At 33.3% G+C, this 26,405-nt stretch overlaps 1 protein-coding gene across 5 annotated transcripts in view; it reads right to left on the bottom strand.

Moving 5' to 3' along the window:
* Positions 1 to 26,405, bottom strand: part of LOC143252972 (oxidation resistance protein 1-like) — a 147,889-nt gene that overhangs the window by 8,092 nt on the left and 113,392 nt on the right. For all 5 annotated transcript variants that reach the window (XM_076505936.1, XM_076505939.1, XM_076505937.1 and 2 more), the window contains 4 exons: positions 23,749 to 23,911; positions 23,281 to 23,530; positions 17,188 to 17,298; positions 4,959 to 5,111 (listed from right to left, as the gene is read on the bottom strand). In XM_076505936.1, coding sequence (XP_076362051.1) covers positions 4,959 to 5,111; positions 17,188 to 17,298; positions 23,281 to 23,530; positions 23,749 to 23,911 — 677 coding nt within the window. The remainder of the gene's footprint in view (positions 1 to 4,958; positions 5,112 to 17,187; positions 17,299 to 23,280; positions 23,531 to 23,748; positions 23,912 to 26,405) is intronic.

The raw sequence follows: 26,405 nt of genomic DNA, 5'->3' as shown, positions 1-26,405 counted from the left end.
CAGACAAGTTTAATGAGGATTTAGACCAGTGTAATTTACAGGAAGTTGTAGGTGATCTAAATGCAAAGGTTCCTGAAGAAATATTAGATAACTTAGTGAGACCATGCAGTCTTGGATCAAAGCGTGAAAGATGGATTGGATAGTGTACTATGTACCAACAGATTATGACAAAACACATGGTTTTGTCTTCACCCAAGATGCCTGTGAACCTGGAGAAGTCCAAGAGATCCATTTTGTAATTAGACTGATTATATTACAATAAGTAATGATTACATAATGCTGTTCTTCAGGTTAAAAATAATCTGGAAGCTGACTGTTGCAGTACCACATACTCTACCTGTGCTATATGAAAGTCAAAGTGTATACAAAAATGTCTCATACTATTCTATCTTTTAGAGTCAACAGCCAGTTGCAGGAAGGTAGCTGAAAACTGAGAAAAAGAAGGGAGATGATGAAGAAAAAGTTGGTTATTAAAATAAGCCACTGATGTTAAAACCAAAACATATCTGGATTTACCCTTTTTTCTTAATAAATTTTCTAAACAATTAAATGTACTCGTAATTCTGTTTAAAACTAATTAAAGTCACAGGCATAGATGTGGTTATAAATAATAATGAGAATGTTTTACATAACTTGGAAAGTTTGAGCTATAAAATCTAATTACTAAAGTCCAAATTTAAGAGTTTATTACTTTATATATTAAAATTCCATTAAATGTTCTTATTTGTGCTGACAAACAAATTTAAGTCAATACACACAAACCCAACAAAAACACATGAAAACCAACTAAACAAAATGCTACTACAAATGGAAAAAATAAACAATCACAGAAAACCTTCATTTCTACTTATGCAAGACTGACTTGCATACACCACAACTATACCTGAGAATGGAAAATAAGTATGTGTACCACAGAAATGCCCAGTCATGCAAAAATAGCCTACCCAGTGTGATCAAAGACTACATAATAAAACAGGGAGGTCCCATGAAGCAACAAAGGTGGGACTGATTAATCCAGAACTCAAAACAGTACTGAGTACACAAGACAAATGGAGAAAACATGCAAGAAAGACAGAGAAATAAACAAAGATGACAGTATTTTAGAATGAAACAAGAGTTACTAAAAAAAAAAAAAAAAAAATTGAATGTAGCATGGCAGATACCTCGTGTGATACTAAATGTACAGGCAGAGCCTTAAAAAATGGACCAGTGGAAGAAAAGGAACTCATCTTAAGTCGGTATTAGCAATGGATAGGAACCAAACAACAGTGTCTTACCAAGGTGATCACAAAAGCAGAGAAGCCATTTGTGGAGGGAAAGAACTGAAGATGACAAATGGGTCAACACGGAGGGGAGGAGGAGGAGGAGAAATGACAAAACTTGAGTTGTCTGAAGTGGGTAGAGCAATTATAGGAAGAAAGTGAGCAATATTGATAGCATACTGGGATGGACCTCAGCCCCAGGGGCCTTATGAAATAAACTGAGGATAAAATACAAATTAACCAAAATTAATAGTAAGAATAATGAATTATAAAGAATGATGAATATGGAATAGTCAATTTATTAGAAATTGTATAGTGAAATAAATATATACAATATGTATTGTGTGTTGAATAAAACAAATATTTAACCTAATTATCAATTACCCCAGAAGTATAAAGACAAAACTGATATTAAAAGACATTTGTTATGCTTACGCTAACAAGATATTTAACTTAATTAACTAAGCAACTCATAAGAAGAACAACATGTAAACCTAAAATAACAAACATTAATTACACCTAATCAAACAGTGCAGGCCAAAGGGTATCAATGAGTTCTAAAATAAAAAATCTAAACCTAACAATAAGTATGTACATTATTGGGAGGATCCAAACTCAAGGGTTTGACACAAACAAAATGACTATCATAAACTTTAAGAGATAAATAATAATGACAATGAAATAAACATTACCTTATACAATGAAGGAAATGTGTATTAACACTATCCTATTTATGAGACATGATGTATGGAAAAAAAGCAATATTAGTGAACAAATGTTTGATGTACCACTATATGAATTATGTGTAATCCTAGAATAACATAACCCCTTGTACCTTTTCTCTCATACCATTTGCTTAGGTTCACAACTAACCCTAATGTCTAACTTGACCTGGACTAAGAGCCTGTAGAGAACTAAGCGAGTCAGTATAAATAGTGCAGCTTGAGTACTGCTTAGCTATCTTGTGATGCAGGGCAAGAGAAATGGCATACAGTTCAGCAGTGAACAGAGAAGCTGTAGAGAAGATTGTGTGTGCAATCACCAAACCACAACAAACCATGGCAGAGCCCACACAGTAACCTGATTTTGAACCATCTGTATAAATAGGAATGGAAGGATAGTTTGAAAGATGTTCAGCAAATAACAGACAGTGTTTCCAATAAGGAGTGTCTGCTTTTCTCAGATGACAGATAGGTCACAATTAGGGACTGTAAGAAGCCATGGTGGAATGGGCTGACCAGTGGATACAAAAGGCCAAAAGGAGCAATAGCAGATTGTCTGTTCTGAAATAGTATGGCCAACTGAAGAAGGAAAACATAACCCCAGTTGGGATGCTTTGGTAAGGAATGAAGATTCAAAGCATATAGTAAAGACAGTTGCAAATGGTGGAGGTGCAAAGAAGGATCACAAAACTATGTACAAGCTCTGAACTGGGGAAGTGCGGAAAGCCCCAGTGCACTGACCACGGCCAGTCTTTCTGAAAATTACAGGAAAATGATCACAGCCTCGTGGATTATTGTCAACCCTCCATGAAAAATGGGAAAATAGTGAAAGGGAGAAAACTGAAAGATCTATAGCAGTAAAGGACTGACTAAGTGCATGAAAATAAGTTGAAGAACCAGTACTGAAATGAGAAAGGTTGTGACCAAAGAGCATATGTTCTACAGAGCGACCACTCCTATCAATATCAGCACCTCCCCAGAGGGAATGATGTCCATTAAAGTCCTCCAGGGTTAAAAAGGGAGACAGCAACTGTTCAATGAGAGGATCAAGGTCTGATTGATCATAGGTGTCTCCAGGTGACACGTAGAGAGAACAAACAGTGATGGTATGACCCAAGGAAACATGGATGATTACTGCCTCCAAGAGTGTGTAGAGTGGCAAAAACAGGGTGGGCACATGCTGATCAACCAACATTCAGTGATGTCAAGAAAACCCACTTGTAGAGAAAAATATATGTGTAGAAATGGCTCGTTAGAGTTGAGAAAATTTTTTACGTAAAGAAGCGAACAACGTTTCGACCTTCTTCGATTATCGTCAGGTTCACAAGAAAAGGTCAAAACGTTGTTCGCTCCTTTACATAAAAAATCTTCTCAACCCAAATGAGCCATTTCTACATATATATTGATCAATCAACAGTGCCATCCCTCCACGCACTCATCCATCACATAGCCTGTCTTTTCTGTACAAAGAAAACTGCTAAAAAGTGACTGTATCAGCAGATTTCAAAAATGTTTCCTATGAGGAAATTCATACAGGATGGTAGGAAGTAATCAGTGTTTTGATGTCATGCAGATTAGAATGTAAACCTCAAAAGCTCCATTGTATCAAAGTGGCCATTTATGTGTAGGTGGAATTGGGTGGAGAACCCTTCTGTTTTCGACCATGTCTTTTTTCTTTACTGTCTTTATTCGAGAGAGGTCTATTGACCACCATGGATCCTGCCCTGAGTCGATTGGGCAGGTATTTGTTATTGGAAGAGGATTCCAGTGACTGAGGACATGAACAAATGATCGTTTTGCATCTTAGAATGGGAAAGGAAGATGTAACCAAGGAAATGCCTGTATCTGGAACCAAAGAAAGTGGATCTTTGGATTTGTTGGAATGTATGTAAGGGACAGAGATGGGTGAGAAAAAAGAGCAAGACAAAGGCAGCACAATGGAAGTAAGCCAGGCTGAAGCCCATAATCCATATGGGCTGATGGCAGGAGAGACAAAACATTAACTCAAATGGTACGATTCGGGGCAAAGCAAGGATGTTGCCTTGGCTGGGATCTAGAGATCCAATGCCAGAGATTTAGGAGTGAGTGAAAATGGGAGTACCCTGAGAAAACTCACTTTCATGGCTAGGGTCCTGAGAAATCTTCCCAGACTGTGCCTGGAAGGTAAGGCTCAATGAAGGTTAGCTCACTGGATTATTAATCTCCCAATGAAGTAAATCAGATAAAGTTTATTTAGGAGTACCACAACTGAAGCTTGCATAAATGTGCTGATATAATGTATAACCTCTGAAGTGGTAACACGGAATTTAAAATGAATCACCAAACACAGCTGTATTGGCAGAAACAAAATGTTTTTGCATGAAAGTAACAAGATCCATGACTGAGTAAAAATTATAAAATAACTCATCTTCAAAATAACAAGTTACAAATATCACTATAATACAATAAAGAGTAAATTTGAGAGAATTTAATATGGAAAAAATTGAAATAAAACACTAAGAGAGCACAAACCGAATGCTACAACATGAATACTGCCAAATAAAAAATTATAATTTGGTAGAACTGAGTAAGAGTCTCATCAACAGTGTGCATTGTGCTCTTTCTGGTGGAGGTTGTCTTGCTACGTGCAAAACACATTTGAATTAGTGAATTCCATAAGGGTTGGAGTTTTAAGGCTTCCGACATGTGCAAAAATGTTCTTGCATAAATTTAGAGAAGAGCATTGAACAAGAATAGCTAATTGTGTAAGAGAAGATATAGTATCAGAAAATAACTCAATATTTCTTTAGAACTAAAGCACTGCACCCCAGTCATTTTTATTACTTCTTACAGTACAACAAGGTTCAAACAAAATCTAAAACAGGCCTTATAAATTTCATCTTTCTGCAATATACTTTTATATGTTTTATTAATATGATACCATGATAAACATGCAAATTTGTAACCAAAAATAAAATTAATTTTTAAAACTTACAGTTCCTTCAGTATCAGCAATGACCAAGATAACCGGGGTTTCAAATTTTAACATTTCTCGATATAATGTTTTCAGGCTGAAGCCATGTTTGGATGAAGAATAGATAAGTGTCCATGGATAACCCTCTGCCCGAGGTGGAAGATGCTGTGCTAACTATAAAATGAAGAGAAAAAAATGAACAGGAAGTTTCTAACAAACTTAACATGTAAAATCTCCCACTTCTTACATAATATAACAAGCAAAGTTTGATTCATCTATATATCACCACGTGCTCAAAATCTTTTGTGAGATAATAGCATGAACCACTAAAATTAAATAACGAATACAACTAGTCACTAATACTGACATTTTACTAGCTAATATATATTGATATATTTAACCTTTTCACTCTAAGGAGTTATTGTAATGGTGTTTATCTCAGAATGATGTGTTTAGAGCATGCAATTATAAAAAATTTCTATACACATAAAACACAATATTGTGTAAACAGAATATTTTGATCATCACACATTTCTTATGATATTTGAATATGTTGATATATGAACTTTATACAGAAATTAAATTTTTAAAGTACGCTAATTTTTCTTTTACACATACAAAATGGTAAACATATTCATGCATGATTTAATGAGCATCTGGTGTCCAAAAGATTAAAAAACAAAACAAGAAAAAAATAACCACTAATAAATAATCTTACATTTAAGCTAATAAAAGGCTCAAAAACACTGTTTTAGCTTTAAATAGTTAAAAATAAATCTAGTTTTGTGGTTGATTCTGGACCAGTAACCAAATTACTGATTTTATTTTGAGATATACATTTTGAGATATACTTTTACACAGATGTATCCAAGAAAACAATTGACAATGTGTGTAAATACATCAATTTTGTTCAGTACAATATTTTTTAGAAATCAAAAAATGCAAGTAACAGTTTCATTCCCTGCTAATAAGATTTACTGTACATAACTGTTTACAAAATGAAAGAAACCAGTGTAATTTTGCTATTCAAGGTAGGAGAGAATTTAACATTCTTATATGTGAATATAAAAATGAGACCTCACTCAACAAATCAAACCAATTTTATATTCACAACCCCAATTTCTGCTCTTTTTATAGAATTCATTTGAAGGAATTGGTCAGAAACACCTAGTTTTTATACATTTTCTGTTAATTGCAAGTCTACAACCTTATTTTTGTAGAATATTTTTGTAATAAAAATTAGCATTTTTCTACACTTAAAGTGCATTTCTGAGAGATCCTTATACCCTATTAGAAAATAGCTTTTCTTGACTAGCACTGCACCTTATCAGTGCAAAACTGCAATGAACATTACTAGCCTTACACCTTCTGCTTCTGTATACCTGCATGCTAATGATCACGTGATAGCTCTTCATCAATAGAAGGACAACATATGTCCTATCGTAACTATTGCCCTCTTCACAGCTTCAAAATTGACTGAAAAACCTACACTTTACATTACTGGGAAAATGCTAACTTCCAATACGATATTTCACCTCCTCTCATAAAATAGCTAGAATTCCACTTGAACTGATGAAGTGTCAATAAAAATATTCACTTTAGAAAGCACTCAGACCAGGTGTGGAACCAAAAGTGAAAACATTACATCTCATGCTTCAAAGGGAAAATGTACAACATCTGATCCAGGTATATTTTTGTTCTTTTATGACAGCATTGTGAACTTGAAAGATGGAAAAACATGAAGGAATCCCAGAATATGTCCTGAATGTTGAGTAGCTAGCATGCAACAGACTGTAGCAGTAATTCAACCTCATCCAACAACAGGTTGTATTTGGACTGGTGTTTCAAATTTACAGTAGGTAGAATATCACATTCCTCTTCATCTCAAAATGGGAATTAGTAGGGAAGATGTGCTTACATAACAAACTCCATCTCCACTGGCACAAATTTCCAATACAACCAACACCAGATCCACTAGGAACTGATGCCCAGCAGAAAGTAGGAAGGTGGAAAGTATCTGCAGGATGACATCTACAGTCCCAAACCTAATAGCAATCAATATGGTACATCCAATTTATGGTAGGAGGAGTATGTAAAGTCATACACAAACAGGAAAATGTGCTACAACCAACACCAGAACCACTGGGAACAAACATTCATCAGATGATAGGAAGAGAAAGTATAAACAAAAGGTCATCTAAAGTTCAAAAGTTAAGAGAAGTGGGAATATGTCACCCAGTCTGCAGGCAGAGGAGGAATACCAGCCAGCAATACATGAGGACTGACTAAGTTGGACTATCTCAAACTAACATCAAACCCAACAGGAATGTATATCCAGAAGATGGTTTGTAAGAAGAACATCATCCTGAGGGACAAACTGTAATATATTTGTCATATACTGGACTACTTCACAGGATATTAATTGTGACTGAGCCATTTCCAACTAAAATCTGGAATTGTACATCAGGTCCATGATAGGAAGTGCTAAATGCCAGTGATACGTGCAGAATTTCACTACCATACTCTCAATTTAGTAGTATAATTCATCACTTTGGAGGGCAGGCCTCCATGGTCAATGGCCCTAGTGGCTTGAAAGTAAGTGTAGTAAGTGGTAAGGATTTTCATACTCCACTAGCAGAAAGAAACCATTGGAGTTGGTGGGTTGGCCATTTATGGCACAAAGCAACAATGTTAGTAACTAATGAAAACAAAGTAAAATTGTATAAAATATAAAAATACATAGGAGTTAAAAATAAACAATGTACAAAAATCAGATAAAAACTCAAATAGAATTAAAAATACCAATGGCCTATAAATATTTAAAAACAAATTGAATACTGTTACTATCACCAATGACATTGTGCAACATCAAGGGTAAAACCATAGAAAACACACATCTAAAATGGTGCTGCTGCTCACTCATGGTTGTAACAAACATAACAATAAAATGTGGGCCATTGTGACTTGAGTGCACAAAGGCAACTTACTGGTGGATAAGACCCAGATAAAAGAAAATGATGAATTAAAAAACTGACTACTATCCAATCCTTGTGAAAACAGATGACCAAAGAACAACAGAAGGTTCAATCTGGAAAAATTTCTTACTTTTAACAAGTTGATTGCCAACTGGTGTGAAGCTGAGTCTTGAATACATATGGAACAAACATGGCTGTGACAGTATCAGAGCAGATGGACTTAGCTGTGGTGTCAGTGAGCTCATTTCCACAAATGCCAACACAATCAAGTAGTCAGAAAAACTGGATATATTAGAGCAGGTTGAGAACTAATGTTAAGTGATTCCATGGTTAGTAAAGAACTAAGAAAGTCAGTGTAAATAGCACAATCAGTGTACTACATAGCCTTTATGTGATTCAGGGCAAGAGAAGTGACATACAACTCAACAGTGAACAAAAACCATAGAAGGGATTCTGTGAGAAACCACCAAGCCACAACAAACAATGACAGAGCCTGCAGAGTCACCACATCTTGATCCATATGTATAAAGTGGAATAAAAGAATGGTTCAACATCCTTTTCTCATTCACTTTTACAATTTATTGTTTGTTTTTTTGCACTCTTGTTTGGTATTGCTACCAAGTTGAGAAGCCAACATCCTCTTTGGAAAAAACTGAGCAAATCAACAACTTTGAATTCATACTTTGCAACTTTTAGGGTACCAGAAAGTGGTTTGATAATTTCAGGTTTGAGAATTCTGTTTATCACATTCATCATATTTTCCTGGTAATTTGATACGAATGGTATTATTGTGTCAATTGTTCGATACTTTTACAAATAGACGAACACATGGTTTGTAACAAAGGAGAAAATGCAGTTCTGCAGAAAATAAATTGAATGTTATCTAATGTTTTGACAAAAGTAAATGTTTTGCATTTTAAGGTGGTAAAATCTTGTCACTTTCAACTTTTTCCCAGAAAAGTAGTAAGATAAAACAGTACATTCAAGGATCTGTTTGCCACAGGAATGTTCTCCACCCATTTTTGGGCACAAAAATTTAGCGAGGACAGACATGCCTGTTATGGTCAAAAAGTCATCACGGCAAGCAGGTGTATTCCTTGAAACGTTTGTAGAAAGCTTGTAATATGCTTTCTATGTTTCAACTGGTGATACCAAATTTAGCTCAGAAAGCATTGTATATATACTCTGTAAAGTACATGATCCACTGTCCACAAGTCCTTTATCTGTGGCTTCATGTAAGACAATAGATTTTAAATTTTGACAGAACTTGTGATTGACCTTTGGTGAATCCAGTGATAGCTGAAGCAGATTTTCCAATTTCAAATTTCCTGTCAACCTACTGAAGAAATAATATGCTGCCACCACTTTGATCCAAGAAAGCTAAATCCACATAATGGGTTGCCATCTTGTTTGCAAGACTGCTCAATATTTGGATGTGCAAATCTACCTATTTTAGTTGCAATTTCGTGTTTAAAAACTCAAATTGTAGGGCATAACTGTAATATTTACATATTCTGACCAAAAGAAGATGATGAAAATAAGGGGAAAGACCATGATTAACCATGTATGATGTTTTTTTCTCCCCAGATACACAAGAGCAAGCAACTGCACAATCGAGAAATCTTAGTTGAAAATATTTAGAATTATCCTTTAAACTTTCATAATAATACTTGGATGTGATGCTTTTCAGTGCTCACGATATTTCTGTTCGCCATTCATCACTGTACATTGTCCATGATGCAATGCTTTTTACTTGAAAAGTAGAAAGTTGACTCATGAGGGTTGGGGGGGAATGAGAGCAATTAATATATTTCATTAATTAAAAAGCATGTATATATATTTGCTTATCCAAGAATGACGTATTTTCAATTTTTTGTACCAAAGCATTCAGTAGGTATAAAACAAACTGGTCCATAGTTTTAAAAAATATACAAATTGTAGTCTAAACACAACAACATTACAATACCTCATTGTTTTTATTACATGAAAAAAAAAACCCAGCAACAACTCTTATCTAGTTATTCAAATGACTGGGAAAATTTTAATCAATAGAAAAAGGTGAGGCTTTTGTTTATTTGTTTTCAAACTTTTGCTTTCATTTACTGTAACTTAACTGTAAGCTCATCATATAAGGATTACTTTAGCTAAAATAACATAACTTAAAATCATATGCATAGCCTAAGGCAGATGAATTATAATAACAAAACTATTTTGTTTTTTAATATTATCAAAACAAATCCTCACACTATATTCAGTTATTATATTGTATACTCTGGAAGTTTCTTGTTTTTGTTTTATTTAAAAACTTAGCAAAACATAGAAGGAACAAAAAGTGCTAGATTAAAAAGCATAATAAATTACCCCTGATTTTTGTCAGGTACACACTGATATAAATAAAATACAAGTAATACAAACAATAACAGACCAAGAAATACATTTTATTAATAGCCCCTAACCAATATTCACTTGTATTTGGGATTTATTCTCGGTTAGCATATAATCAATCTTAAAAGTTATCAAAAGCTACCAAGGCAGAAGATAAAAATTTCTCAATATATATAAATAGATAAAACACTACACATATATAGTTATTGTAAAAATAACAAAGCTGTCTCCTTATGAAATTACTCAAAATTTCAAACACAGAGGTACAGAGAACATTTTGTTTTGTTTTTTTACTCTATTTATATTCACCATATATTTTCACTTAAAAGAAATGGCATATTAGCTTATTTAACATTCTTTAGCTATCTACCCATCTTTGGATCCAACACACACTATCTCAGTAAAACAAGTTGACTTAATCTCCACTCCTGTGAGAGGACTGATCATGACAATAAAGTGTTCTGCAAGTACTGGCTTTCTTTTGTAATGCACACTATATTTTCAGTTGTACCTTCCTCTTAATAACTCCCATGATAGCATAAAAATCCTCATATGAAATGTTTCAGAAAGTTCTTTTGCCTGATTAGTCTTTGGTTCAGTCATGAAAATACAAAAAAATAGTAACTTACCTGTTCAGTTTCCATGCCATGTAGATTGGTGACAGTTTACAAGATTTCTTTCAATGACTTCCAATGCAACACAAAGAACTTTTAGCACTGTTCATTAGAGCTGTGTTTCTCAGACTTTATATGGCTCTCGAGTTGACTCTCTCATACTTCCAATGCTAAAGTCTACCATACATATTTTGCAACTTGCATTGAGTTTGTTTAGAATCAAATGGCATGCAAGACCCTCTTCTGAATTTAAATTTTTATGACATTTCCTTTATACACACTCAAGTTCCTTCTTTCTCTTTTTTTAGTAAAAAAATATACAGGACAAACAGTAAAAGAATGCTTCTTAATTCTGTAACAAAGTTTGTGTGAAACTGAATAAACCTTTAGCTGCCTTTTACAAGCATAATATCACATTGCTCATTTCTCCATGCAGCTGTTTGATTTTGCATGAATACACTGTGAAAGTAGTTTACTGAGAAAACTTGTGATTTTAAACTGTGTGTTGCTGGTACAGGAATTAATACTTCACAGTGAACACACACACATAAGAAAATACAATAACATATCCTACACTTATTGACATTACATCATTGAATACTAGCCACAGAGACTTAATTACACAAGAGTTCAGGTGAATAGAATAAATATGAAAACAGAAAACTCCTAATCAAGGCCATAAAATGTCTACATTGTACCTACTCTGTGCTATTTTTGGATAAAGTGATTTCCAAAAAGTGTATATTAGGTAGGTCTACTATATAATTGGAGGTTCAGCAGCAGAAACTGCAAAATTATACAGAGCTCTGCTAAAACTACCCAAGTCTGTGGCACTCAATAAATGTATGAAAGATTTAGTGTAAGCACAATAAAAATATTCTTTATTTGAACACAAATCAACAGGGTGAGTACTTCACCTTATGATTTACAGATGGTTATCTTTACTATAGTTGTGAAATGATGAAACTGGCTCTACTTCCTCAAGACTTATATTCAAGTTGAATGACTGAAGCTGAAATTCCAGACTGACTAAATTATGTTAGTTAGATCAGTAACATTAGACAGTAACAGAGCAATCAGCACTGCCAACATGACAGGTCATTCCCCTTTCCCCTTCAAACATAAGAGATTGTAACACATTTAAATATACAATTTAGTGAGTCACGTGGTATACCGAATGCAGTGCTGTTTTAAAATTAGATGTTTGTGATGTCAAAATACTAAGTCTATATTGTTGTACAAATTAGGACCTCAAATTACTAATATATCTTTTTATATTGTTGAGATATGGCTTATGCATTGAATCAAACATGGTGGTCCCATCCAACTTTTTCCAAATATTTTTACTAAAGATTTGTTCGCATACATAATACTTGTAATCTTTAATAAAAGTACCAAATTTTGTGAAGATATACAAATATATCAAAAGTTATAGTGCAAATACTTAATGTGTGCAAATGTGTGGACAAACTGATGTACATTATACTGAAACCACTATGGAAGGGTTAATAGTACTATTTGTGACTCATTCAGAAGAGGAATGATTCTTATCTTTGAAACTACACAACATTTAAATTAGTACATGATTTAAGAATAATGTTATAATTTTCTTTTACTGAAATTGTAGTACCAATAGACACCTCCCTTTTACATAAATATATATTATTGTTCAGTATTGCCCTCTACATGCAAAAAAAGACAAAAGCATGCCAAAAGCTTTTTATCTCCTCTCAGTTGGAATTGACTTATTACAACGAGTCTTTCATGCATATCATCATGTGACAACTTCTCACTCATAAGAGTGAGACATACTCTTTCTTGATACATGCAATTCCCTCTATTCCATTCTACGAAACTATTACTTTGAGTTTTGGCAGAAAAGGGAAATACTAGTTTGCAGTGGGGAGGAAAGATGGGAAGTGTAAGAGAGCTAAATACACATCAAAAATACACTTTCAGTGTAGGAAAATTATAATTTCCAATATGGTACATTACCTACTCTCACATAAATAGCTAGAATTCTACACTGAATAGATGAATGGACACTAAATGGATACTAAAATGAGATAGTCAGAATCTAAGAGCTCATGTGGGAGACCACACAACTTCTAAACAAGGTATACTCTTCATCCATTATGAAAAAAAATATCTCACATATGGATTGAAAAACAGAGGAGCACATACAGGTGGGAGAGAACTATGGCCAGATAGTTATCTGAACCATACCATATTTATGAAATTTAATTGAAGAAAATATAAAAGTGGGTAAAAAAAAAAAATGCATCACTAGGTACAGATAGCTAAGGTGCAATGGACAGAACACTGCAAGTCAACCCATGCTTTTGAGAACCAACATCCATGTGGAGGTAGGAAAGAGGATTAATTCCATTGGCAAATAAACTACAATCCAAAACCCAGGGCAATGGGAACCTAAATCTATGTGGGGATAGGCAAGTCAACTACAATTTGAAACCCAACCATCTTGCAGGTGTAGGAAAGAGGATTATACCAGCCAGTTCATAAGACCAGAGGAAATCTAGTACCCACTGATCCACGAATGAAGCACATGTTAATAAGATAAACTGATAGATCAATCCAGAAACCTAATATCTGGTAGTAAATAAATGTTTGCATAATATAAACCATCTCCCTCAAAAGTGATATTGACCAAAACTGCTCCAGGCACAGCAATATTTTCAGAATAAACACTGAGGAAGAGAGGAAGAAAAAGAACCATAATAATCCACACATACTTTCACTCTGATCCACAATACTTATGAATTAAAAATGAGGGTAAAATAGACATTTGTAATACATTTGGGGGGTTATGTTGATTTGTTCTACTCAAGCAAAAATCAAGCTACAGAGAACTGAAATTCTGTGGGAGTAGAATGATAGATCTAGTTCAAAGGGGTGAACTGCAATTTTGATGGCTCACTCCCATTTATTTTTGTTTATCATATATAAGATGTTGTGTCATCTACACCAACAAAACACCACTAAGCTACTGTCAATTGAATGGTTTTATAACAACGTCCATATTTTGTTTGTGTATTATTAACTCATTCAGGAGGATGCCTATATGATCTACCACTTCACTGCATTGGAAATGAAAAGTGGTAAGAACCATCAAACTTCACTGAAAGAAAAGGGGCTAAAAAAAAAAAAATGTGGCAGAGAGTCTGAAGGTATGACACCACCTGAGACAGTGCAATAAGTGACCATGAAACTATTTTTAAAAGCAGACCATACTCATTTATTTAATACAAAGCAGAACAGGAATAGACAGCTATCCCCTTCTACTTTACCAAAGTAGTCCATGAGGGAGTACAGTTAAAAATGGGTATATTAATGAAACAAATATATCATGAGGAAAAATCAACAAGCAATTTTGTGGAAAACCCATCTCAGCTCTATATGTTTCATGGCCATGGAATTATAATTGTTAAATTATTATAGCCTTACATTACATTTTTTACTAGCTTAAGTATACCTAGACAGGCACCACTCCCCACAAAGTAGGATTCAGTAAGAAAAAGAGGAGCATGCCCCTGAAAGAGAAGAGGTGTATGTATATAATATGAAAAACTAATATACCCAGTCAGTCTCATGAATGATGGCAACATGATGCTGCTACCATAAAAAGGAAGAAACAGTTACCCAAAGCAGAGATTCAGAAATTAACATCTGAGTTGTATCAATACTTGACAGAAAAAAATATCACCAATGGACAAAAACACTGATATTCAGGGAAAAGGAAAGATACATAATCAAAGTGAAGGCACCTCAAATTGATGATGGGAAGAATAATACAAGAACTAAAAGGCCAACTGAATCACAATACAAACTGTGAGTCAGAAAAGTAAGGGAAAAAATTAAAGTAGTAAAAGAATGAAATTGTGAGAAATGATTCAAACAATAAAGTAATCCACAGCGTATATTGGACAGAGAATATCAATAGGATCTGACTGATAAGGAAAGCAAAAGATGGTAAAAAACAAAAAAGTCAAAAGAAATATAACATATGAACCATGGAAACCTAGGTCAATGATATTGATCCAGAACAAAAGAAAAACTGAGACAAAGAGCTGAGAAAACCAAAACTGTGCCAGCCAGGTAAGATCAATGCTGTGGTTGAACAAATATGTTGGGAAAAAGACTGATGTAATGAGAAAAAAAACAACAAAAACAACATTATAAGCTGCATGTAATCCAAATCATAACACATCAACAGCCACAGTGAGTGGGAGAATAACTAGAAACCAAAACCAAAAGTAATAAGTACTTGGAATTGGTAAAATATTCAAAAAACTTCATTTGTAGAAGTACCCCACTAGAGACAAAAACCACCAAAAATTTGGAAGTTCGAGAGGTCGATCCTTGGAAGAAAGTGTGGTGGAACTGAAAAATCACTCAGAAATGTGGACTAAAAGCACCTGTCCAGGAAACATAAGCCAAGTGTATGGACTCAGTAAGGGAAATGCACTGTCTACCACAAAGGAAACAAGAATGAGTGTCCCTCTGGTGAGTGACAAAAGCCATGACCAAGCAGTCAAAATGAAATAAGTTTAATCAAATCTAGACAAGAGGAAGAGTGAATGAAAGTACACTGGACTGGCAGAAGTTCCAGGTGTGAAGATAAGACATTACCTGCCTGTAGACCATCGTTCTGAAGCATGCCATTGAACGAACCTTATCCATGTTATGGGAAGGAAGCAGTACATGCGACATCTTAGGGAAAATTATCAACTACCAATTCATATAAATGAAGAGGAAAGAATTAAAAACTAAGAGAAAATTCATATGAATGGCTTGAAAAACCCAAAGCTGCATCAAATGTTTTCAAGGAGGAGAACGGATGGTCCCAATGAATGGGTGTTTAAAAATACCCACCCCAATGAGACAAGAATAGGAGGTACACACAAGGAAATAAACATATCCAACTTGAAAATACAACTACCAAAGCTAAATAAAGCTAGACATCTAATGAATGATGCAGGTAACAATCCCTTAAAATGCAGAAGTGGGGTAAAATGCATACCACCCCACAAAAGATGTTATGTCAAAACAAGTCCAAAGGGCAAGAAACATAACTGGGGCTGAAGCACATGGTGAAAAACTTAACATAGCAACCCATAAAACTATAGGTAAATTGAAAATAACATACACTTGTGAAGCCTAATCAAACAAAGATATTTTAACCTAATTATCAATTAATTCATCAGTAGAACTACAGATAAAATGAAATAAGCACTTGTGAAGCCTGACTCAACAATACGTAACAAAGAATATCACTAAGAACTAAAAGAAAAACTTAACTGAACAATAAGTACATACAATATTAGGATAAATTTGTGCACCCTTACTCAAGTGTTCCATGTAAATTAAATGAACAGGAAAAAGATAAATGAGAAATAATGATGAAAGTGAAAAAGAAAATATAAAATAAAGAAAATGTAGTAACAACAACCTATGAATAAGACATGATGTGTGGAAGAAAAACAATATAGTGAAATTAATGATAGATAAACCAGCAAAATGAATTACAGGTAATCCTAAAATAACAAAGACCATGGTAAACCTAATTGAAAGGTATAGTAGAAAAAATACAACTAAGATTAACGAATAACCCAAAGTTGACTACGATCATTATCCAATCTAAGGAAACTTGTATTATGGAAACAAATTACAGATAATAGTATTAACAATAAAAGCATACAAAAACCATAACAGTATAATCTTTCCAAACTTGGCAGACTGTAATTTAAAATGTGTGCACCCCCAAACTTATGTCAGGACCCAATGAAAGTCATTTAATTGGATGATCAATCTCCTAACAATTATAATTGTTAAATTATTATAGCCTTACATTACATTTTTTACTAGCTTAAGTATACCTGGACAGGCACCACTCCCCACAGTAACTAATGTAATGAAAGATATGACTAAACTGAATTCAAAATATGCGATTTATCAAGAATTTACTACAAGTATTACTTTGTAGTAGTAAAATTCTAAAAAATTCAAAATCAAAGAATTATAAATACTTTATTCAACATAAAATAAATCACTTTAAATTACATAGCAACAAAATTATTTAAAGCATCTTATGCAAATCAATCACTGTTCCAATTTCATTAACTTTGGTGATTATACCTTCTTTACTTAAACTGTTATACATTTTTATAAATTTCAAAATATGTTATATACTGAATAAAATGCAATTATGATGTATCTTTCAGAATGAAAAATATAAAAAGTATGCTTCCAACTAACCTCTTTGCAATGTTTTTCTGTCAGGATATCACTTTCTTCCAACAGTTCTACAAGTGGCAATTCAGCAGGGTCTATTTCTTGTGGCTTTTGGGCCTCACTCATTGACACAACCTTAAGAAATACATTCAAGGGAAAAACAGAATTAGAATACAATAAACATATTTGTCAGACAACAGATATCAATATTTAACACAATAAGTAAAAATAAGTTCAAATAAAACCTAACAAGGAAGCAATGTTTTAAATACTAAAACTAAATGGCAGTTTATTTCCAAGATGTAAGATTTCTCATCTAACATACTGCAGATCAATATGTTAGATACAGCAACCTGCATTACCAAATAATCAAAAAATACAAGTGTTGCATACAGCTGGAAAGCAAACAAATTCAATTTTTCCAAATCAAACACAAGAAAAAAGGGGTAAATATGAGTATGTATTAACAAAGATAAAATTATAAATTTTAATACCTAAAATAATATAATACTCGGACGTTCTGTACAACCAACCTATTTGGGCTTATTAAAACTGGCAGAGAATTGTGGTACAAGATGGTATTATGTAGCTGCTATCCCATTAGCTAAAAGATACATTTTTCAAAGTTGTTGTTTTCCAAGTTCTCCGTTTTATATCAAGCTTTACTCAAGTAACTTTTTAACTTTCCTTCTTTTCAAAGCATGTAAGATTCGAGTCTGCTGATAAGCAATTAACAGTGTAGGTTTTAATTTTCAATCATAAGATTTTTTTATAACAAATAGATAGATTGATCCCATTGATCCTAAAATTTACAATATTTTCATACTCATTATCAGGGTTTCAGTGAAGGAAGCTGGAATTCTTTTAGAATAGGTGTGTGATTTGTTGGTGATAAATGTCAATAATAAACAAACAGCATACAATTCATTTGTTTTAAAATAATGTATTCAAAGTAAAACAAATGTACATACAAAAAATTGTTAGACTACTGGATATCACAGTTGTATCTAATTCTCTTTCTCTTCTCTTATGGTAATTTATGATGAGTTCAATTATGTTACCCCAGTTGTATACAGAGATTTATGTAATTCTCTTTAATACCATGTTTCTCCGAAAATAAGACAGGGCTTATATTAATTTTCACTCCAAAATATGACACTAGGGCTTATTTTTGGGGGATGTCTTATTTTGATATATTAAAAAAATGAAGTTACAAAGTAAAACTATTAAACTAACCATTTAAAATAAACTATTATTAAACTATTAAACTAACTGATTAATAATTAATTTATTAATTAGTTTAATAGTTAGTTAATTAGTTTGTTTAATTTTTTTTTTTATTTCTTTCTTCTTCCTGCCACTCTTAACTAGGGCTTATTTTAAGGGTAGGGCTTATATTAAAACTATCCCCAAAAATCACACTAGGTCTTATTTTATGGGTAGGTCTTATTATCGGAGAAACACGGTACCAAAAGTCCACATGAGCTGGTTCAATTACTTCAGAATGCAGTTGACAAAACAAATAATTTAGTCTGTACTCTTTTATCATAACAGAATCAGTGATAAATTCACCAAAGTTACCCCATGATTTACCACAGTTATATCCAGGGTAATGAATAATTGTCTCCTTTTCACCAAGTCCACACAGGTGGTTCAATTACTTTAAAACATCCTTTGACAAGACGGATTATTCTTCTATCCCTGGTGTTGCAATACCACTTACTGTGAAACTCACTTCAGATGTTGCCTGTTATTGCTAAACTAACAATCATGCAGTCTAACCTCACTTTCACTAACTTAACTTACACTCATACGATTGCCTATGTACATACACACATTGTAAAGCTAAGGACTAGAAATTTCTACAAACTACAGAACAGTATGATGCAACAATACTCATTTTAAGCAAGAAAAAAACAAAAAATGTGAATAATGTCATGTCAATTTACAATAACTGAACTACACACACAACCTACAATTTTTATTGAGTTACCTAATGAAATTTATCATAACTATCACTTTCAAAACTTCTTATAAATACTAAATAATTATTAAACATTAGATCACTAAATGAAATAAATAACTTACACTAAACAGTCTTGTATGTCCAACAATAAGCTAATCTTGAAGAAAAATATTTACAATATTTTTTATATTATATACAAAAACTGTTCTAAGAATATACACCAAATCTCCTCATATAGTCTGCACCAATATTCTTGGTTCCTTGTTAGTCTCTCTTCTCATAGAATATCTAGTAGGTCTTCATCTCGATTATATCCATTGGTCTTTTCTTTCTTGAGGTCTGCCTTGGCTAATCTTATGTCTTATCTCCACCCAATGCTTTAAAGCCTAGTAGGCCTATATCTTTTATAACACAATCACTGTTTTCAGATTCTGCTTCTATGACAGCTACACCTGCCATGTCCATTATTACTTCAATAACTGTATCTGTTATGTCTTCTTCCCTCATGAAGTAACTCAACTGACTGGCATGGTAGATCTTTGTCTTCCAATCCACTTTCACTTCATAGTACATTCTCTTGATAACATCTTATACTTCAAAATATCCTTTCTACTGCTGGATGAATTTATTGTTAGCTGGGAGTAGCAAAACTAACATCTCTTCAACTTTGAAATGATGACCTTTGACCTACTTGTCATATAAATACTTCTTACTACCCTCTATCTGTTTAGCTTCCCAGTGGAACTGCTTGGATAGGTCCAGTTCAATACACCTTTCTGGTCCTCTATTCTGTTTCAATTTTCTTTGTACTTGACTTTTTCTCAGATACTGTCCTGAAGTTTCAACAGTGAAGGGTCTTTTTTCTGCAATTCCTTCTACTCCTGTAAACTTACATTTTGGATATCACTTTGAGACTTTAAGAGGCTTCATATCTTGCTTGCTCTTCCTTTGAGCTCTTGTAGCAACTGCAGATGGTTCATCTAATCTTCTTTCTGTTTAGTTTCTCCAAATTTCTACAAGCTGGTATGTTTCCAATCAATAAGATGTGTAATGATGCCTTCATACACATGGCCTCAAGGTCTCCCATGTAGCAGCAAATATCCACCTCTATTTTTGTTTTGGGAAAGTTTCTCACAACCCCATCAATTAGCGCACACACACTGCCTGTCATTTGCTATCAGATACTAGACTGGTTCTCACTACTGCAGGCAGCATCTTGAAAGGCCTTCATTTTTTTTGTCCCCAACACAGCCTTCAGCTACTGGCATGTTCATCACATGCTTCAATCACTACTGGCACTGTTTAGTTATAAAAATAGCACATTCTTCATGTGGTGAACCTGATGCATTTTCTTGACTCTCTTCTGGTAGCAACATCTTTATAAGTAGTTCCAGCTGCTTTACGTTGAAATTTCTGCTGTTGCTTGTTGTTGATGGACTTGCATTCCTTTGCAATTTGCCTTATCTCATAACAAATATAGAATCTCTTTTCACCTTTGTCTGTTAAACTCATGTAACCTTTGTCCCAGTTTTGATTTTGGACAAACCTTTCACATCTCTCCAGAAAAGCATCCATGTTCATCAAATTTAGACAACTTTGGTTGACAGGACTTGACCTCACTGTCATTCTTTGGTCCTTCCTCTTTCTAATGGGTGAGCTTGGCAATTTCAATTTGTGTTTTTATTCTATTTGCAATCTCCCTTTTCTTCTTTCACAATCTGGAAAGAGAGAAAATAAGAGCACAGTCTCCCCTTCCATCATTTTTTTTTAATCTCTGTGTGCTCTTATTCTCTCTATTTCTGTTTCCTATTTTAGTCTTCCTTCCTCTCGTCTTTTTTAGTTGTTGTTTAACAAACTCTCTTACTTCTCTATCTTTTACTTTCAATTCTCTTGTTATGAAAACTAAATAGCCATTGAATCTTATATCACTAAATGAACAATGCAGTAACTTTTACACAAAACAGTCTTACTTACCTATTATTCATCTACATTGGTACTTAGTTTAAAATTATGTGAAAACTTGTTATGCCAATTCAAGAAGTTAGGTCAATAAGGCCTCATGCAAATGTAGCTAATATAACAGTCTTGTCATAACCATATCAAAACTTGATATGGTTGAGTATAAAAGATCTAATTGAGCCTGTCTCATACTGTTCTATGAAAAACACTTATTCTTCAATAATAGTGTAATACCACAATTCAAGTGAAGTATAGAAGCTTTATGCAAGATTTAAAAAAAAAATTATGACTGTAATCATGGTACATGTTTACAACAACTTTTATTCTAGAAAAATATTACCAAGCTAAGATTTTACTATTTCTTACCTTTATGATAATATCCACTTTTATTATTGTTCAGATTACTAGACTACAAGTTCTAAAATTTGAGACTTAGGCAATTATATTATGCTACAACAAACAAAAATGAGAAACAATGGTTAGCTAAAATTGATAAAATTATATCTACTAAAGTTACAACACTGAAATTAGTGGTATTCTGTTAAAAGCTCAAAACAAGTCTGGAAAGTTAACATTTTACTACCCTGAAAGTATATTAATAAAAAGATACCTCTCTTCACAGTTACAACTATTTTCAGTTTGACTGTCTTTCAAGGGCATGAAGAATTGTCGAGCTACAAAAGCACGGTCTCTCCAATGTGCCATCGCTGGTGAGATTGGGCGAAGTAAAACTGCACTAAACATGGGACGTAGAAAAGTGGAAGACTGTTTTGTTCTCTGATGAGAAAATATTTAATCTGGATGGTCCAGATGGCTTCCAACGTTACTGGCACAATAAGGATATCCCACCAGAGACATTTTCTACACAACATAGTGTAGGATGTTCCATCATGATTTGGGGTGCTTTCTCCTTCCATGGAACACTGGAGCTTCAGGTTATACAGGGGCATCAAACAGCAGCTGGCTACATTGGCATGTTGGAGAGAGCATCCTTATTGACTGAAGGCCCTCACTTGTGTGGAAATGACTGGATCTTTTAGCAGGACAATGCTGCGATCAACAATGCCTGCAAGACAAAGGACTTTTTCATGGCGAATAACATGTTTCTTTTGGACTATCCAGCATGTTTGCTTGAACTGAACTTCACTGAAAATGTTTAGGGGTGGATAAGCAAGAGAAGTGTATAGAAATGGATATCAATTTCAAACAGTGCATGATCTCTGTGAAGCCATCTTCACTACTTGGAATAATATTTCAGCCAGGCTTCTGCAAACATTATATTGACTGTGCCAAAGTGAATGTTTGCAGTTGTTCACGATGACTGCTGTGCAACTCACTACTGAGACCTCTTGTTGGGCACTTCCTACTCTGTTAAGACTTCTTTTTGGTATGGTCTTAAGCTTTTAACCAATTAGTATTTAGGCTAATTTCATAGTGTTCACATTTTCCCTATTAAATGCTAAAAAGTTTATTTTTATTTTCCCTTTTCTTATTTTCATCTTTCGAAGCTCTACTCAAATAAGTGGTCGAGTCTAACAATGCAAAATGCATATTTTTTCATGTTTATTGGCCTTAAGATTTTGGCCAGCAGTGTAATTGTAATTTTCTGTCACAATTTTCCACATTTATAGAAAACAAAAAAAAAGTGTAATTCAGAATTATTTTGTTTTTGTGGTGGTTACAAGATCAGTCATATAGACTGAACCAGTACAGTGTCTGAGTAAGAAAATGACAAAAAAGTTATATTAAAAATAACAACTTTTAATGTTCATTTATGAGGTTTTAAGGATATGTAAATGAAACACTAAGACTGAAAGATGTATTTTTATTCTCAACAAGCAAATTGCCTTGCACTCAAACTGATTCATTAAAAACTTTGTAAATTTACAAAAAATCTTTAGTAAAAATACTTAATTAAAAAAATCTGAAAACATTTATACTCAGATAAATTCAAAGTTATAATGTGTATTCTTTCATGGTCAGCTAGTAGTTATAAGGTTGGTCAAAATAACTGAATTCATATGCTAAAGGTTGACAAAGATAAGTAAATCTGAGTTAGATGATTTAGCCATAAAACTTCTCTTTTTTCATTGATCTGTCAACCCAGAGACAGAAAATTGGTTTATTTAAGCTGTTTATAAATTAAACATATTTCTCATATACAGTGGTTTTGAAAAGTAAAATATACCTACCTCCCAATCAGATGGGCTCATTTCAGTACCAAAATGTTCTTCTACAAGTTTCAACAAATCCAAGGGACCAGGTCGTTTACCTTTCTTCCCATCAATTTCGTCACCAAATAAATTGTCACTGTCATCTGGAAAGTCTTGTTCTTCATCAGAGTTAATTGGATCAAAGCCTATGTCCTCAGGTTCAATAGCATTGACATCACCATATCTATCTGGAGTCCAGCAGTGAAAATATCTGTACAAGTCATCCACTCTACAGAAAATAGATTATTGTACGCATATACCAAAATTTTAGAAAGTTTGAAAATCTCAAAAAATTTTAAACCTTGAAACACACAATTTGCTTTTTAATATTACTAAAAAAGCCACAATAAAATTACTAAACATAAAAGTTGAAAATTACTATGAATAAATTGAAATTTAACAAATCAACTAAAATATGAAAAAAACAAATTAAATAATGAATTTTACCTGTGTCGAGGAATACTGAACCAATATTCACTTCTTATTTGTTTTTTTCCATAAGAAAAAACTGTAGTGGCACTTGTAAATTTCTTATCTCTTGGTCGACCAATTCTTAAACACAAGTAAAGAGGAGGATCATCAGGAGGTCGAGCTTGTCGTGGTATCAATTCTTCAATTAGGAAATTTGATAGCAGAAAAAAAAAGAAAAAGAAGGTCCAGGTAAGTACTTTATTTCTAGTTTTCCCATGTGTACTCATTATTATTATTATTATTATTATTATTATTATTATTATTATTATAAGAGTAACTAAAACAAAAATTTAAAACTTTTTAGATTAAATTAAGCAAAATAAAGAATGTTTTGTGAGGCATGCTTATAAGCAAGTCTTGTGTTATGTAATATGAGTAATATGATAACAACAGCTGCATGTCATTCAAATGATTTACAAATTCTATAGTGGAAATATCATTTAGTCACACTTCAAAAGTCAATAGCACAAAAAAAAGTATAAACAAATACATACTATTATGTAGTTTCATTTAAAATTTATAAAATAGTTTTATATGGGGAGAATTAGAGATATTTCAGACAAAGTATTTGTAAGTTTAAACACAAAAATCACTTTGCATTCAGAGAATTTAACACATTTGACTATGTACATGGAGAAAATATTTAGAAAAATACTTCATTAAACATCAATTTTTTTATTTTTCTTTTCTCTACAAGTTTTTCTTAATCAATACTGGAAGCTTATAAAATTTCATGAAGATCCAAAAACATATTAGAAATTATAGATGGAAATTATAAAAGTCAATTTGAGGTCATGAACTCTGTTGATTCGAGCAAGATTGTAGTATGAGGGTTAAATACTATTTTAACTCGGCAATTGTCTCACAATAAGTTCCTGTTACACAAAATTCAAATGTAAATTATAACTAAGAGATGGTACAAAGCCAATGAAGATTGAGATTTTCAATGTGCACTTGGTCAACAAATAAGTATAAAGTACAGTAAAAATGGAACATTCTACATTTGTTAAGCCAAACTTAAACAGAAAAAACCTGATTAAACAAACAAGACAGTTTGAACATATACATCAAAAACAGTTTACAGACAAACTGTGATTATTCTATATTAAGTTGTTAGCAGCAGCTATTCTGTGGCTTATGGATAAATTGATAACAATTTTGGGTTCCTGTAGTCTATGCAAGTCAAAAACAAGAAAGAGCAATATCCTGATGCACTTACCATAACCCTAACCTGACCAATCAATATTACGTTAACTGGCTAATAATAATCTTTGTCACTCACAAGAACTAACGAGTGATGATCACTTTTGATATCTAAGTCAAGACATGGCCAACCAGAGTACTTGGTTGAAAGGAGTCTAAATTCATGTTTAACATAGATTACACTATCTGAAGTTTTGTGATTCAATGCAAACTAATAACTAAGTTTAGTACATCTGCACAAATTTTGAAAGATAATTTACCAATATTGATACTAAAAGTTCTACATCATAAAAGGATGAAATTTTCAATCTGCTAAATAGATGCAAGAAACAGCCTACTTTCAACAAGTTTTATTTTTAAAAACATAATATTTTCTAACAAAACATATATGGCCTATATAAATAATCCCACACAGTACAAAAACTGTTTTATAATTGAAAAACAAAAACAAAACTGTTGTATATTTTAAATTAAACTGCATTAGGAAATGAGTTATGACTGGCACTTCTAATCAAACTAGGTTCAACCTCTTCTCAATAAACCATTGCTGAAATGTGTGCAAGTTCCATTAATAAATGTCCATTGTGGGACTAAGCAAAAACTGAGACAAATATCTACCAACCTTAGAAATTAAATTCCAATGTTGTGCAAAGAAATATATAACATCCATACCTGAAGCTTAAGATTCTGCAAAGCTGAGTGTGTGACATCAGATCATAGCTGACTAACCATAAATAGTCAAAGAAGAAGAGGTTATCACTTCTGAAGGTACCACAGGAAAAGAAGCTAGGGCTTAACACTCCTACGAAAAGTGGGGCCTAATAAGCCCCAGAGCAACTTGAAAGGTTAATAATATTAGGCTAATAATTCTGTATTTAAATGAACTTGCCATTTAAATGGATGATTATGAATGGATTAACGAGATTCCCACTGTCCCTATCTAGTATCTAGCGAAACCACAGCCAGGGGAACGAGCTTGGAGAAATCAGGACTAAAAACATCTTTTTGTAGGAGTGTTAACCAATCCTGTGCTACCAACAGGACCTAAAAACAAATTAGAATCAAACATAGCTAGTACCTTGGGTACAACTTACAAATTGATGGGACCACCAAGAGGTGTAAATCTCATCACATCCTGAGAAAATGCTTTTACTACAAAAGCCTGAGGGTGAGGTACCAGAGGCCAAATTGCTAGTTGTTGGGTGTTCTAATGAGTGGCCAACACACTAGTCAATGTTTCAAAATGAGAACAAATGCAACAGAAAATCTTGTTGTGAGAATCTGCCACCTGTGAAACATGGCAAACTAGCAGAGTGATGTGATAAGAGGTTTCAAGAAAGAAAATTCAAGGTTCAGAAACAAAGGTCCCTGAAGTAACTGCTTTCTTGATGGGAAATGTAAATTACCATCCTGGAATTGTTCAAAGTGAA

This window comes from Tachypleus tridentatus, chromosome 6 (assembly GCF_004210375.1).
Source record: "Tachypleus tridentatus isolate NWPU-2018 chromosome 6, ASM421037v1, whole genome shotgun sequence".
Classification (NCBI taxonomy): domain Eukaryota; kingdom Metazoa; phylum Arthropoda; class Merostomata; order Xiphosura; family Limulidae; genus Tachypleus; species Tachypleus tridentatus.
This window is presented reverse-complemented; position numbering and strand designations above follow the sequence as displayed.